Genomic DNA, 17938 nt, shown 5'->3' with positions numbered 1-17938 from the left:
CCTCGACCTCTAGCAACTGCGGGAGTAGCTCTTCCCTGGTCTGGAACCTCATTAGAGCGCGTTCTCACCATCTGTGAGAGAATAAGAGAAGGATATTTAGTGCTACATCAATTGCACAATGGAATATGAATAAAGGTAGTTTCCTAACACCCTATAGCCTCTTGAAGATAAGTACAGGCGTCTCGGTATCGATCCGCAAGACTCTATTAGGTATCCTCATAACTTGTGAGAACTACGTGAACCTAGTGCTCTGATACCATGTTGTCATGACCCAATTTCACCTATAGGTCATGATGGCGCCCAACACTATAGCTAGGCAAGCCAATAAATAAATAAAACATATATCAATTATTTTCAAAATAATTTTCTAAGTAATTTTATTATTTTTCTAGAAATATTAAAGAAATTTGAAAAGATACTGATTAACTTAAATCCAAGAAAATAATACAATTCCAAATTCTACCAATGTGTGTGCCAAGACTTGGTGTCACAAGTGTATGAGCATCTAGTAGATTATACAAAACTCCAAATACTGTCTGAAATAAAAATAGACAGAATAAAATGCAAAAAGAGGCACTAGTAGCTGTAGAACGGCTCAGAAAGGCAGCTCACCACTATGCCTCTGGATAACGTGGATGTGCGATGATAGGTCCTCTACTAGTGCCTGTCTCAGATCCTGCACAAAAAGTGCAGCAAGTGTAGTATGAGTACATAAACAACGTGTACCCAGTAAGTATCAAGCCTAATCTCGAAATGGTAGAGACGAGATGGTCGACTTTGACACTTACTAAGAGTCAACAATATTAAATAGAATAAAACAGAATTTATTTAACTCAACATGATTCGCAAAGTCAACAATAATTTTATTTAATCAGCAGAAATAATTAAATTACCTCAAATGCAACAATTCTCAATATATTAATTAAATTCCTTCAATTCCAATAAATTTTCAATTTATCAATTAGCTTTACAATCTACAATAAACTATCCAAGTATCGTGTAATTATTATTATTAGGCATGATTTCTACCGAGGTCGTACGGCCCGATCCAGAGTGTCGTGTACACTGCCGAGGGACGTGCGGCGCGATCCATAGATGCATCCATCCTGCTGAGGCATTCGTCCCACTCACAAGAAAGGAGGATATTTTCTTATGTACCTCCGGAAGGAGAGTATATTTATTATAAGATAAATTCGGGAGGAAGAACAATTTCTCTTAACGATTAATTAATTTAAACAGAAAATCAAGCATATGAGATTTCCATCCTTTAATATTTTTATCTAACAATTCACAATATATATATATATATATATATATATATATATCAAATAATATTAATTAAACAAAAAATATAATTTACACAAGTAATTCATGTTTTGAGTCCTAAACTACCCGAACTTTAGCATTAATAGTAGCTAAGCACGGACTCTCGTCACCTCGTGCGTACGTAGCCCCCACAATTAGCAACAATTATTACTTTAATTACCTATGGGGTAATTTCCCCCCTCACAAGATTATACAAGAGACTTACCTTGTCTTGCTCTAATTTAATCTACTAGTAGACCTTTTCCTCGATTATCCAACTTTGATTGGCTCAAATCTAACCAAAAATAATTCGATACAATCACCAAAAATTATAGAATCAATTTCATAAGAAAATACTACATTTTCAATAAAAATTCCGAAATTAATTAAAAATTCGTCTGTGGGGCCCACGTCTCGGAATCCGACGAAAGTTAGGAAATTCGATAACCCATTCAATTACGAGTCCAACCATATCAGTTTCACTCAAATCCGACTCTGAATCGATACCGAAATCTCAAAATTTTGTTTCTATGAGATTTCAAAATATTTTCAAAATTCAATCTCAAAACACTAATTAAATGGTGAAAACAATAATATATTCATGTATATTGACCAAATCCGAGTTAGAATCACTTACCCCAATGTCTTTCCTTGAAAATCTATCAAAAATCGTCTCTGCTCAAGCTCCAATTTTTCACAAATGGCGAATGGGACGAATGCCCTCCTTTATAATTCTGCCCAGGCAGCCCTCGATCATGACCTCGATCCTCGGCCTCAATTTTGGTTCGATCATGGCCCTCGATCATGGCCTCGATCCTCGTCCTCGATCGTGACTTCGATCATGGCCCTCAAGCCTTTGCCTTCGATCATGACCCTCGAGCCTTTGCCTTCTATCATGACCCTCGAGCCCTGCCTTCGATCATGACCCTCGATCATGGCCTCGATCTTGGGTCTCGATCCTAGGCCTCGATCTTGGGAATCGATCTTGGGGCTCGATCTTGGGCTCGATCAGAACCCAGAATTTCTAGCATAAGAGAAATATTTGCAGCAGTTGTTTTAAGTCCAACTTTTGATTCGTTAACCATCCGAAACTCACCCGAGGCTCTCGGGACCTCAACCAAATATACCAACAAGTCCTAAAACATCATACGAACTTATTTGAAACCTCAAATCACATAAAACGACGCTAAAACCATGAATCATGCTCCAATTCAAGCTTAATGAAACTTAAAATTTCCAACTTCTACATTCGATGTCGAAACCTATCAAATCAAGTCCGATTAACCTCAAATTTTGCACACAAGGCATAAATAAAATAACGGAGCTATAAAAATTTTCAGAACTGGATTCCGACTCCGATATCAAAAAGTCAACTCTCCGGTCAAACTTGCAAACTTAAATTCCTATATTAGCCATTTCAAGCCTAATTTAACTACGGACTTTCAAATAAAATTCTGAACACGCTCCTAAGTCCAAAATCACCATACGGAGCTGTTGAAATCGTCAAAATTCTATTCCGGGGTCGTTTTCTCAAAATTTTGACCGAAGTCAAACTTAGCCTTTTAAAGCCAACTTAAGGAACCAAGTATTTCGATTTCAACCCAAACACTTCCAAATCCCGAACCAACCATCCCCGCAAGTCATAAATCATTAAAAGCACATATGGAAAGTTTTATTTTAGGAAACGGGGTTCTAAAAGTTAAAATGACCGATTGGGTCATTACAGACACTAACATAAGTAAGAAATAAGAAACTTGACAACAAACATGTATGGTTGAAGGCCATTTGGTATTAAAGTATTTAAGTATTCTTCTTGGTAGTAATTATTAGTATCATTTTTTGCTTAGTCAAAAGCTGAAAAATATTTTATTTTTACTATAAAATTTTGCAATCAACATTTTATTTAGTTGATCAACACATTCATTTTTGCTAGCTAAGATATCTTTTCAATTCTATCATGCGATTTGCACAAATTGTGTTTTAATCTAATGATAGAAATATTTCTTTTATTAAATACACTATTATTACCATTGGGATTAATAACCAAGTGTTCGGGGAGAACCAAATCATCTTTTATTGGATACTTTTCTTCGTTTCCGACACGAAGCAAGAAGACACTGAATATTGGATATGTTCTTACTTTATATTTCTTGTCAGTTGAATCTTTTTCGTTGAGGCCAGAAGTATAACTTTGGTAAGCTAGCTTTTACAGTCTCTACTTTTGTCGATTTTGGAACTACTGGTAGTACTTGACAGAAATCACCTCCCGAACTATTGATTTTTCACCAAACGATTCATTAATATCCAATATATCTCTAGAACTCCGGGCGATTATTTCAAACGTTTGACACTTAGCCATAAGTGCTTCATCCCATATTATTAATTTTTCTTTCCTTATAAATTTAGCATCGTTGCTCTACTTTGATATATTTGTGATGGTTATTTAAGTTGTTTGAAGAGGTATATCAAATCTAAAGTGGGTGATCTCACAATAAAATCGTTATTTGTACACCACTTGCTATTATTGCTAACAATGCCATGCCTCTTGATATGATATATGCAAGTAATGCATGACATAGAAATATTATTTTAATTCCGCAGGAGGCATCTACAAAGAATAATCCCGTTATACCAGAGTCTACTCTTTATAATATAGTCTTGAAAACTTGTTCTTATTTAGGATTTAGCTTTGATTGTGCTTCCTCAAACACTTGTATAGCATTTTCATTCTTAATAATGTATTAACTTTTTTACTTTGTGTTCTAGCGCTCTTTTTATGGAATAAATTTATGTACCCTGAGATTTATTTTTAACTTGAATAAGAATTTTACTCATATGATGAATTTAAAAAATAATTTAATTGGATTCTCTTGCTAAATAATTAATTAAAAGATTTAATTATTTGGTTTTAACATAAAAAATAATTTATTCTATGTTGATTCAGATCTTAATATTAGTTCATCTCTTGTTTTGAATATTTAATCTTAATTATAATATTATCCACCATAAATTTTATTTTCAAAGAGTAAAAGATTGATATGACATTTCACTTTTAGATTTTTATGTTTGTAGAATCATTAGTGGTATTGACTCTTACCAACCATTTTTTTTCTTTCTCACAAATTTTTATTCTTAAATATTTTCTTAGTTGTTGTTTATTTATGCGTTTATAATAATATAGGCTCTCATTTTTCTAAATGGATTTGGACAATATAATATATTCTCAAATTAAATTAGTAATAGGACATTATAATACGTTTTCAAATTAAATTGCTAATAGAAATTTTTAATAAGTATATCCTAAAAGTAATATGATTACATGACTAAATATATTTACTTGTTCAATTTTATAAGGATTAGACAACCTGAAAATAATTATACTAATAGAATTCCTAAAAGTAATCATGTAGAATTCCTAACGTGTAGTATTATGTCCTAAAACTAATAGGATTATAAGGCTAATATCTAGAATTCCGGTTATGTCCTTTTATTATGAGTTATTATGCTTAAAATTATAAGGTTATTTTTGTAAACCGACATTGTATTCATGCTTTTATAATAATATAGATATACCTGACCATAGACAGAACAATTTAAAACGATTCCTTGTTCAATAAAAGATCATATTAGATTCGGTAAGAATTGAATAAAATAACTTAGCGAGTCTAACAAACACAATCACCACGGACATTAATTTCATTTACTCTCCACTCAAACAACCCGAATTCAAATGCGTATTTCATTCTGAAAAAAATGGTCGAATTAGTTTATATAAATGTAATAAGACATTCAATTGGAGACATAAATATTTAACAGAGGTAATGGGCTACTAGACATGAAATTTGCTTCTTCATCTCAAGATTATGACCAATAGAAAATATATTGTCAAATTGTAACATTTTTCACGTGAAAGATGTTTAGAAAAAAAGAAAAGGAACACCCAGAGAGATGACTATGGATGTGTGGGGTAAAAGATAATTGCCTCCGACTCTTAAAACCAAAATGAAGCAACTCAATTGGCTTCTTGAACTACACCACTAAACCCTCAGAAAACTGATTGGTGTCCTTTCCAATCGAAGAACGAATAGTGATCCTCTTTCACTTGGAGCTCAACATTTCTTAAGTTGTGATATAATTTGCCCATTGGAGTGATTTGTATTTGGAAACTCGTTTGGGAGTTGTATTGTTGACCTGTTACTATACTACGACTTGCATAATCCCTTACAAGCACATGAACAAGCAGCATTACGCAAAGATATTCTTCCCTCAAAACATGTCAATTGGGATTTGTACTTTTTTTTCGGTTAGATGGGCAAAGCGATTCTGCATTTATGGAGTTATTACGTTCCGATCACTTCCAATCAAATGCAAAAAAGACTCCAGATAATTAGAATAGCTGAAAGTGATCATCATCCCTAATCCGACAAATTGTCTTCATTTTAGTTACTGCTACTCTGAGCCAAGGGAGATAAGTTTTTCATCTTAGACGAGGGGACAAGAGGAGATAGTAACATTACCACAGTTTTGCAAAAAGCAAACATTAGCACAAAATTATATTACACCAACAATAGATAATAACCGTATATCGTCTCCAGCTAAGTCACTGATAAAACTAAGTGCATCATGATACATGAATTACACATCAGAACAAGACAGCCCGCTACTAATAATTAGAATCATAAAAAGTGGTAAAAAAGATAAATAAAATCAAAAGAAAAGGTAGGATAGCAACAAAATTTGGTTGCTCATCCATGGATCTGCAATCCAATGTGTGTCGTAGGCAACTCAAGGCAATTGTGCTTGTTATCCAAAATTATTTGCTTGATCGCCTTCAGTTTCTGGGCGATCCAGACATACTTATCTTTCTTTGCTAGGTAACTGGTATAATATCTGCAATCACCACACATGAATGTATTTCACCAACAGAATTTGTGCCAAATGTAATCATATGTCAGAAAGCAAGTCCTCAGTCCCAGTCAATTTTGCAAACTCATTCTCATTGATCGCTCCCTTTTTCAGCTTTTTCATTAAGCGGTACTCCCTTGTAATCTCATCATCATCTTCAACTAACTGCGTAGCACGTCTCTGTTTGGCAGTTTTCTTTCTCATGGCAGTTACTGTAGAATTTGCCTCTTTTTTAAGTCTCTGTGTCTTCTGTTCTTCTTGTTGTGCCCTTGCAGCTTTTCTCGCTTGCAAATTCTTCTTTCTTTGCTTCTCCCGGGACTTGTCCCTGAGTGGAAAGGTAACGGCTAAATATCAAAGGCCAAGACTCCAAAACAGAAACATTTGGTGACCAGTACTTGAATCACACATTGAAAGTGCTTTGAAAAAGTTATAATAATAATGACAAGATGTATTGAAACTGCCTAATCTGTATGATTCCAACTTGATTGTTTGCACGCTGAATAATGAATAAACTTACTTAAACTTGATTTCCTCCAGGTTGATATCTTCAACTGTGGTAAATCCCTTCGTAGAAAGAGAATGATGCTTCACCTCAGGCACAGAAGGAAGCTGCAAAAGACCATATCCTGTGCCCAGCTTCCCAATCTCAAGCTCCTTCCACCTGTAGATAGAGGACTAAGCAGAAGACATGGAAATATAATTATAATCTTCATACTGCATCATGGCCTTAACTTACCTCAAAATGTAAGAGCAGTGATGCTCTTTATACGCACGGATGTATGACACAAAGGCCCTAAGTCCTTTCTCCATTACATCACGATCTTTCTTTGCTGCTGACCGTATCTAGAAGAAAGAAACATCAGTACCAAAATTGTACTGGTACTAAACATCTAATTAGAGAAAACGCAATTTGAAAACCCTTGAGATGCATGAAATAATGATAGGACTTTAAGCAAGAACAGAACAGAGTAATGTGTACGCAACATAAATCACACAGGCTGCTGGCAGAATGCTAACTTGTCAAATATCACAAAAATATATTTTCTAGATGTAGTTAGCTCTGATCCAATGTAACTTACAAGTATACTGGTCTATGTGTAAACAATGGCATCAAATATCCTTTAACATTATTGTTACATTCAACACTACGTGAATGTGTTTCCAGTCTGCTCATGCAGATCCTGCTTAAGGTAGAAGAGACATGATTGGAGAGAAGCAGATTCTGTTCAGAGTAAAAGGAGTCTTTAATATCTTAGATTCGTCTCCATCTTGTACAATCTAACAGACATATTGTCAGCAATTACCAGTGCTCCCACACTCTCACCAGTAAAAACCCCGGTTCCTCCAACAACTGAATGGCGGATGACCTAAAACAAGCAACTAAAACAAACCAGGGAAAGAAAGCATTTCCACTACGAAGCAAGGGGAAAGAGAAATATGGCACAATGGCATAGAATAATTCTTACTTCATCGATAATATCGGGAGCCTCAGAGGCACATTCCCCCTCTTCTAAGAAAACGCCTTGTAGACGCAAGAATTCCACATATGCTTCCTCCTAAAAATGCCAAGACTGATCATAGTTAGTAAGTGGGCAGGGAGTAACGCTTGGTAGACAATATATCCAAACAGCTTCCCAGAAGTTTGATACACTATTGAGGTGTAAGAACCTAACCTTTGGTAATAGAAAAACAACAGCACTTCCTTGTCGGCCCAGCCTTGCTGTTCGGCCTACTCTATGTATAAACATTTTATGATCCTGAGGAGGGTCGTACTGCACAAGAAACAAAATAAAAGAATAATACCTCCATGTAAGTTCCAGCTTCTTATTATAATGCTCATAATTACATGCATAACTGACTGCAGAACTATTTTTTATTGGGAGAATGGTGGTTCATATTTCTACCACAAACGGCCATCTGTATACCTGTTCATAAGGAATTTAGTGCCTTTGGTGTGGCTAGCCAGGTCTGTACAAAAGGTCTAAGCATTTAAGGTTGGCATCTGTTTCAAAACAGGTAAAAAGAATTTCCTGAACTTTTCAGTTTTTGCAAAAATTCTGAAGCTTTTCTGGTGTTCCATCGGATAAAATTTTCATAACATTACGAAGTTTCTCGAACTGATTTTTCCTATGTTGCTCGGACTCTCCAAAAGTGTTGCCGCACCCGTGTCGGATCCTCCAAAAATGCACTAAATTTGGAGGATCCGACACGCACCCAACAACATTTTTGAAGAGTCCGAGTAACATAGCCAGGAAGAACAGAAAAAGTTCGATCATTCCCGTACACAATGCTCCCCGTATGAACATATTCTACAAATGCTGTAGCGTAACTCATACATAAACCAGGTAACGTTTTCTTATAATGATATCTTGTTATTGGATGGGGGAAAGCAACAGTCAACAATGTGTAAGTGATGTACATCAAAGTGATGAACATACTATGGTAACAGGGCAATAAGCCGTTCCCCCCCCCCCCCCCCCACAAAACCAAAAGAAAACAAAAAAAGAAGGTAATTTGTTCGTTAGCCATAACTAATATGCCCATTAGGAAAGTACCTGTATTATATAATCAACACCTGGAATATCAAGTCCACGTGCTGCTACATCTGTGCATAAAAGAATGCCACTGGAAAGAGATGTAAATGATGCTATTGCTTTCTCCCTTGCACTCTACAAAAGTTTGAAACAGTAAATATATTCAGCTACTAGAGCACCTTCATAAAATAATAGACCTTTCTTATTATAATGTCAACAAATGTACCTGCTTCATCTTTCCATGAAGAGAGATTAACGAAAAACTTTTCAGACAAGAGAGACGCGGAAAAACAGTTCCCCAGTAATCAACACAAGCACAAGTCATGAAATAGCTGCAAAAGTAAAAAAATCAAATACCGAACACCAAAGTACTCTCCTACCAGCAAAAATATCTATATGTACAATCAGGATTCCAGGAAAGTTGGCTCACATCATAATTTTTTTTGACCTGTTCTTCGTCAGGAGGTGTACAAGCTGCGAAGATTTCTTGTCCGCTTCGCATTCAAGATACTGCAAAATTGAAGAGATACTAGAATATGGTAATATGCACCTTGACATAAAAAAATCTTAGTTTGGTATAAACGAACACTCTGAAACACTGGAAGTGTACCTCAATATGAAGGCCGGAAGGTGTTTTTGACGAATTCCCAGATGATGCAGAACCATTCAACTGTTTTGCTTCTGCCCGAACTTCAACCCTGACAGGATTTCTTAATCCTGCCTTTGATAGTTCTTCAACTGCCTCAGTTTGTGTAGCAGAGAAGAGACCCGTTCTTCGAAGTTTAGGTAATCGAGAAATAATTGAATTTATCTGTTTTTCAAATCCCATCTCTAATAGCCTATCAGCCTCATCTAATATCAGAATCTGTATCAATGATATCGTTGTCGCTGAGTGGCTAATTAAGATGTAGTATGTCATATATCACTACCAAATCACAAACACCTTGGAGAAAATAAAGGTTAAGGGAAGGGGGAGGACCCAATGCCATTCTTCCATTTACTGACAGCTAATAGACAGTTTGTAAGAACATGTAGGAAATCAGAGACTAAGAAAATTTAAAAAACAAAAGTAGGAATCAGAGGCCACTTAGGTCAGAATGCAGTTATAGGCAATCATGAAGGTCAGCCTTGAGTACGTACTTATGATCTTCAATGGAGATAGAAGTTAACTCCTTTCGGTAGGGCTGAACTTAGCATTACTCCGGTGCACAAGTGCAAAGCTTAACATGAATTTAGCACAAAAGTATGTAGTTAAATTGTTTTAACACAGGGCGTATGACACTTTATTTTCTTTTTTAAATAATCATAAGAAAAAACATAAATTATCAACTTTCAAGCAAAAGAATTGACACTTCTAAATTCCAAGCGAACTTTATCTTTAAAAGTAAACAAATGGTTAACAGCTAAAAAGATACAGCAGCACTCGAGAAAAGAATTGATACTCCTAAGTTCCCAAGCAAACTTTTTCTTTAAAAATAAACAAATAGTTAGCAGCTAAAAAATCACTGTAGCACTCGAGCATAAAGCTTTTTCTTTTCCACTGAAAGAGGCATGAAAGTAACCTCAAAATCCCGTAAGTCCAGTATATCCATGCGCTCCATTATGTCATATAGCCTCCCAGGTGTCCCGATCAACAAATTTGCTCCTTCTTCCTCTATCTTCCTGAGATCTGCATTTACATCTTGTCCTCCAACGAGGAGCATAGGCCTAACATTTGCTAATGTGGAAATGAACGGTTGAGCAACGTGAAATATTTGTGACGACAACTCCCTGGCAGGTGATATAATTATACCCATTACCTACAAGGGGTCCAGAAAGTCAGCTAAATACAAGAGAATTAAAGGAGGGAAGCAGAAAGGATAACAAAAGCATATGACAACGAACTTCATTGGCTGTTAAATGAGCATATTTTTTTTTTTGGATGAAGTTAAATGAGCCTATTTGGATTGAACAACAGAACATCATTCCATAAGCATGGAAGATTCTTTTTAATAAAGTATACTATAACTTGTGTCTCCAGACTCCACTTGTGGGAATACACCAAGTATGTTGCTAATGTTGTATACTATAACTTGTGCAGCACAGATTAGTCTGTGCCTTTTCTTTGTAACGCAAGGCCTTTCCGTGATGTCACCTTATCTGATCTTCAACAAGATTGAAGGGCTTTATTTATCTGCGGTAGTAACTGTGGCTGAAGGCAACTATCCTTCCTTGCATACCGTTTCACATCAGGTTACATCGTTTAACGTTTTAAAAAACGGAAGATAGAAATGTGGTAAGTACTGTCTTTCTATAGTTGAAGCAAGATACAGTCAAATAACCAGACAATGATAAAAATATCAGAGAGCAACCTCCATTTATACTACTCTTATAGCACCACTGGCAACCACTACGGAATCAAGTTCAAGCAGGTCTACTGAAGATCCCTTAAGTTGGAAATATTTCTTAGACAGAAACACCCTAAATGATCCAATTTAAGATGGATGTCTATCAAAACAGCAATGACTAAGTAACTCATATTTCACAAAGTCAATCAGCACAGAATCCGCTTCTTCAAACATGTAAAGTGGATAACAGCACATGAAATTGTATAACTAAGTCAAGTTGTAGTCAAATTTGAATGTCATCTTAAACTATTACCAAACTTGATGTGGCATAAATGAGCGCAACTTCAACTGCTTCCAGCTTATATCAGTCAGCATAGCAAATCGTTCATGACAGGCCAGTAAATATTTAACATTCTAGTTCTCAAACATCTTAATTATAATTAGCTAGAATGCCTCTAATTGGGAATACTAAATTCCATTGTTCTTTTCTGAACTAAATCAACTTTAGTTTCCGTATGTTACAATAAAGCTTCTAGTTAGGAATACCAAACTTACCTGGTGAGGTTTGGGGTTAGAGGAGGAGCGACGGAGGATCTCAACGAGAGGAACGACGAAGGCTAGGGTTTTACCAGAGCCAGTGGCGGCGTCGACGGTGACATCCTTGTAGTTGCAGAGTAAGGGTATGGTGGCGGCCTGAACAGGAGTACAAAACTCGAAGCCTGAATTGGTTAAGGCTTCCAAAACTGGCTCCGAGAGGCGTGGTTCGAGGTCGGAGAAACGCGTATTCGTTAAGGCGTTGTTCGGATTCGACGCCATGCCGCCGTAGTCACAGCAACGTGTTTTTCTTCAGTCTAATGAAAGAGTTGTACTATGCCGATGGTTTTATCAAATAGCCACTTTTATGGTATAATTTTTGCTGGGCGGCTTATGGCACAACGCCATTTAAGCTGTAGTCACTTTTTTGAAATTTTGCATTCGTGGCCAATTAACTGTTTCGGGAATTTTTCTACTTCTCTGATATTAAACATGCTGGATTATTGGATTATGAGATTCATGGTGAGCTACTCTACTTACTTCCAAAATTTGCTGATAACTTCTTCAGTTATTATGTTTGTGATTGATTTTTTATGTATATATATGTTTCTCTATGTATATAAAATTTGTTTGATTCTTATGTTTTGTAAAGAGAGTTTATGTGATGGATGAGCTGATTGAAAAATGGATTATACTGTACGAGTACCAAATTACTTCGTTGGATCTGGATATAGATTCGTTATGGGCTCATGTCTAGGTTTTTCGTTTCCTTAGCTTTATGAAATTGTTGCATTTTGTATATTGATTGAACTGTTTGTTTGATTCCGAATATGGCAATATGCATTGTAATTTTGAGCAGCTTGAAGATGAAAAAGTAGATTTGTTAGATTTGTTGTTGTTTTGACAAATTGATAATTGAGATTTATTTTTTATGATATTTGAAACTATGTTTCAAATTTAAGTTCATTTGGAATAGACTTAGACATTCAATGGTGTATTAGATTGTTAAATTCGAAGAATGAATTGTTTTTTCCGAGCAAAAATTTATTCACCTGAACTTCATGAATAGCCTGAAATTTATCTCTATATGTATGAATTTTATGTATTCACCCAAATATGTCGAAAGTTAGCAAACCAAACTAGTTTACTGCAAAACTTCATATACTATTTATTTTTAAAAGTACTTTTATTTAAAAGTGCTTTTAAAAAAAAAATACATTTGCAAAGTAGCCGTTTGTGTTTGTTCAATTTATTGAGTAGTGCTTCTTGCAAGCAAATTGTGTTTGGTCAATCATTCCAAAATGTATTTTTGAGTATCAAATTACGAAAAAGGACCGTAAAGGTTCAGTTTGCAATTAGTATTATTTCAAAAGAGATAAATGAATTTAAATATTTACTAGAATAAAAATAAAATTTAAAGATTTTAATCGATAAAAAATATAGTTATTCTAAAGCAATAATATTGGGGCATCTAGTATTACTTATTATTTACATGATGATTTAAATATATCAATACATCACTCAATATAAATTAAAGATTTACTCTTATAAATCATTAAATAAAAGAAGAGATCTATTTATAGTAGAGAGAATATTCAAAAAAAAATAGGGAAAAAAGAATAAAAATATGATAGAATAAAAAAGAGAAGAAATGTATGGTAAAAAGAGAAAAGAAAAAAGAACTGTTAAAATAATGAGGGGTAATTTTAAAAATATAAATTTAATGTAACGATAATTTTGTATTGAATAAATTAATTTTTTGCTTTTGTTCTGCTTATTTGAAGAAGCTAGAATTTATAGCTTCTCCCCAAAGCAAAAATATTGCTTGTGCTTATGCTCAAAAGTACTTTTTATTTTGGCCAAACATCTCAAATTTTTCAAAAAATATTTTTTTGACCAAAAATAAAAATTACTTTTTGCTTCCCAAAAACTTGGCCAAACAGGTTCTAAACTTGTAACATTTTATATACAACTATTGCTTAAATGGTGGCTCCAAAATCGATTATATATGCATTGCCTCACTTTTATTACTGTTGTTTTAAACTCATTGTAATGACCTGACGGGTCGTTTTGAGCATTTGCATTCCGTTCAGCAATTTGAAGTCTTGTGTAGTTTCGTATGATGTATTATGACTTGTGTGAATCGTCAGTTTTGGTTTGCAGGTAATTCGGAATTGATTTGGAAGAATGATTGTCAATTAGGAAGTTTTAAGTTGGAAGAGTTGACCAAGTTTGACTTTTATGTATTTAACCCCGGATTGGAATTTTGATGGTTCTGTTGGGTCCGGGTAGTGATTTTGGACTTGGCGCTAATTGGCGAAAGATGAAAAATTGAAGGTTTGGAAAGTTCATAGGTTTGACCGGGAGTTGACTTTGATGATATCGGATTCAGATTGTTATTCCGGGAGTTGGAATAGGCTCGTTATGTCATTTAAAATTTGTGTGCAAAATTTGAGGTCATTCCGAGTTGATTTGATATGGTTCGACATGAGTTTTGGAAGTTGAAAGTTCATTAAATTTGATTTGAGGTGTGATTTATAGTTTTGATATTGTTATGCGTGATTTCAAGACTCGAGTAAGTCCGTGTATGTTTTGAGACTTGTTGGTATGTTCAGACGGGGTCCCGAGGGGCTCGGGTGAGATTCAGGGTGGTTTCGGATCATTTCAAAGCTTCATGCATAGCTGGTTTACTGTTGTTATCTGGTGCCTCAGTTATTCTTCGTGATCGCGAAGATGTAGCTGAGATCGCATAGGCTAAGCCTGGAGCTGGGTACTTTCTTCAACGCGTTCGAGACCAGGAGACCGTGCTTGTGTAGGTTATGGGGACTTGAGCATCGCGTTCGCGCATGTGGAATCGCGGTCGCGTAGAATTGAGCTGGGAGCTAGAGCTCGAGGCCTTGTTCATCGTGGAGGGAGCCGCGTTTGCGAAGTTATGTGTCAGTTGTGAGTCGCGTTGGCGTGGAATGTGCCACGAACGCGAAAAGTAATTTGAGGGCAGTGGAGTTTGTGCTTCGCGATCGCGAAGTTGGTTCCGCGATCGCGAAGAGTATACCTAGGCAGTTCATATAAGTAACTCTATTTTCGGACTTTGAGTCATTTTATCATATTTTGAGCTATGGAGCTCGGATTTGAGCGATTTTCACCACATGGATTGGGGTAAGTATTTTCTACTTGATTTTAATTATATTTCGTGATTCCATCTTCAATTTTGGTAATTAATTGGTGATTTTGAAAGAGAAACTGAGAGTTTTTGTCTAAACTTTTCTAAATTAAATATTTGGATTTTAAACATCGATTCGGAGTCGGATTTGACTGAAATTTATATGGTTAAACTTGCAATTGAATGAGCTGCCGGAATTTATAAGTTTTGTCGGTTTTTGAAGTGCGGGCCCAGGTTTGACTTTTTAGTTGACTTTAGGCTTTTGATTAACGATTCAACCTTTATCGATTGAGTTTGTTTTCTTTAGTATTATTTGATGTTGTTGAGTTTCCTTTGACTAGTTTCGAGTCGTTAGGAGGTTAATTTGCACGGGATGACATTTCTAGAGTGTTGTTTGGCTTGCTCGGTATTTGATTTGGCTTGTGCGAGGTAAGCAACATTTCTAAACTTGGAATTGAGGTTTTTTTTTTTTTGGCTAATGGCTAATATATAAATAAAATCCCAAAATGGGTCCAATGCTTACAAGATGTCCAAACCAAAATAGAAGTTGCATGAAGCTACTAGCTATTAAAAAAGATAGAAAAGCTAAAATCTAATAAACTAACTATTACAACATGATAAGTTGAATGCTTCCTTCTCCTATTAGTGTATGTGAATCCAATTGTCATTGGCAAATACCAAGCAGCACCTATCAAGCTCTCACCAGGCGCCAGGGTATATTGTCCATAGGCTAAAATGAATTTCAAACATCTCCACCGCAGAGTTGAAGTCCGCATCGTCCTCCAAGTGTCGCTACTATATGATCTCCATATGCAGTGGATTGATTTTGTTCAAGTATTAATCATGTGCTCACTCATCAAGAATTGAGGGTATTTATCCCTGGAAACCGTGTTATTTGTGTTGTGTTATGGTGACACACATGTTAGGTGACTGGCGTGCAGGTGTGCACCGTGGTGATCATGATCCGGTTCATTCTTTTGTACCGTGGTGTTATCAAGTCTTGTTCTATCTATGAAATCCTTACTTGTTAGAGTAATTGAAATGTGATTCATGTTAGAAGTCATGTTTAGGCTATATGCTTATTCGGTGGAGACCTAATGAGGTTATTTCTGTTGTTGTGAGCTATCTGTTTTAACTGTAATTATATACTCAGTCATGATTCTTAATTTGCATATCATATCTCAGTCTTTGCTATCATGCACTGTTACATCACATGTTATTATTGGTGGGCTGAGTGGTACGAGATTCGTGAGCCCATGAGAGTTGAGAGATTGATGACTGAGGTGGGCCTGAGAGCCGAGTTGTGAGTGTTATTGTGGATCGAGTTGCACGCCGCTGCAGGCCATATTGGCTTTATGATTATTAGTGGATCGGGCTGCACGCCGCTGCATGCCTTATAGGCTTTTGATTAGCGCTTGGACATGATCCGCCCCTCTGGAGTCTAACATACCAGTAGTGAGCGAACACACTGTGATATATATACACGTGTTTTGGTGAGGGGCATTGATTTCAGACACCCGTACAATACTGAGTGATTGTGTGTGTGATGAGTGGGCAATTGAAACAGGTAGATTGAGTAGTCTGAGAGTGTAAGTACTTGGAAATATCACCGTGAGATCAATCATTTGACATGCATACTTGGCATGTAGACATAAAGTTGCATTTTCCTCATGCTAGACCGTAGTGTGATATTCATGATTTGACATGCACATTTGACATGCAGGCATAAAGATGTATATTTCTCATGCTAGACGGTATATGGTAATTGATGACTTGACATGTATATTGACATGTAGGCATAGAGACGTACTTTCCTCATGCTAATTGGTAAACGGAATTTCTTATCTGGTATTGTGAATTGGAAATACAATTCTATTGATAAACTCATGTTAAGTTGATTTTTAGTTGTAATATTTGGACTTGACTGTTATACCTGGAAAGCATGTCAGCTTTTCTGTAACTGTGAACGAGCTGAGCATAATATCTTTTGAGCTATTACTTTTATTGCCTCCATCATATTATTATGAGTTAATATTGACTATTGGTTTTGGACACTGACCTTCTTCCGAGCTCGTCACTGCTTTCAACCTAAGGTTAGGTTTGTTACTTATTGAGTACATGGGGTCGGTTGTACTCATACTATACTTCTGCACCTTGCGTGTAGATTTTGGAGCTGATGTTGTTGTGTATGGCGGGAGCTAGCATTGAAGATGTACCTGCGTTCCGGTTATAACGACCTTTTGTTCTTGGTAGCTTTAGATTTATAAACTATTTATGTATATTTCGAATAGATGATGTATTTATTTCATACTAACTTTGTAAATTTTAAGTTTTAGAAGCTCATGACTTGTACTACCAATCCTTGAGATTTTGTTTAGAAAGCTCAGTTATTTTATTTATTGATTCGTGATATCCTATTTGAGTTGTGTTGTCTATCATTTGGCTTACCTAGCGGGTTGAGTTAGGTGTCATTACGACTAGTTGAATTTTGGGTTGTGACACTCATCTGCCCTTTCATACATTTGAAACTAAATCATTTTTAATAAGGCAATAATTTATACTATATTAAAAGCATGAAAGCCCTGAGTGAAATATCGTTCGTCTTTTTTACCCTTTAAAAATAAATTGCACACTAGACAAAATAGTTAATTAATTATTTTTCTAAAATTTAGGACTTTGAAATTAATTAAAATTTTACATATTATAACTTTCCTTATTTAAAATTGTATGTAATTAGTCCTCCTAATATATATGTTCACGCATGCTATGACTCAAAAAAGAATATTACCTTTTTTGGAGAAAAAGAAATCTTAAGGTTTAAAAGATTGCAATTTGCTTCGTGTGATGACCTGATAGCTCATTTATAGTTTTACCCTTCATTTCGGTGCTCTGAGACCTTGAATATCTCTGTTTAGCCTTTTTCGATATGCGTGCGCAGTCCGTATCTTTTTCCGAAAGATTTTTATGTGAAAAATTGATGAAAATGTGAAATCGTACCTTAAAACTTATTTGAGTTGACTTCGATGAATATTTTAAGCAAACAGACCTGAAATAGTATTTTGACGGTCCTAGTGGGTCCGTATCGTGATTTGGGACTTGGGCGTATGCCCGAAATTGAATTCGGAAGTCCCTAACTTGATTTATACTAGTAATTTATTGAAAATTAGAAGTTT

General features: G+C 35.5%; 1 protein-coding gene across 1 annotated transcript; it reads right to left on the bottom strand.

The window, feature by feature from the left end:
• Nucleotides 1–5807: 5807 nt before the first annotated feature.
• LOC107802514 (DEAD-box ATP-dependent RNA helicase 18) lies at nt 5808–11974 on the bottom strand. The gene is made up of 11 exons (XM_016626032.2): nt 11627–11974; nt 10307–10543; nt 9355–9609; nt 9175–9254; nt 8971–9076; nt 8766–8879; nt 7884–7982; nt 7677–7766; nt 6947–7053; nt 6728–6871; nt 5808–6535 (listed from the first exon to the last, which is right to left on the bottom strand). The coding sequence occupies exons 1-11, from the start codon at nt 11885–11887 to the stop codon at nt 6250–6252; spliced, it is 1779 nt and encodes a 592-aa protein (XP_016481518.2). The 5' UTR covers nt 11888–11974; the 3' UTR covers nt 5808–6249.
• Nucleotides 11975–17938: the final 5964 nt, after the last annotated feature.

This window comes from Nicotiana tabacum, chromosome 4 (assembly GCF_000715075.1).
Source record: "Nicotiana tabacum cultivar K326 chromosome 4, ASM71507v2, whole genome shotgun sequence".
Lineage (NCBI taxonomy): Eukaryota > Viridiplantae > Streptophyta > Magnoliopsida > Solanales > Solanaceae > Nicotiana > Nicotiana tabacum.
The sequence above is the reverse complement of the archived record's forward strand: the minus strand, read 5'-3'. Positions and strand labels throughout refer to the sequence as shown.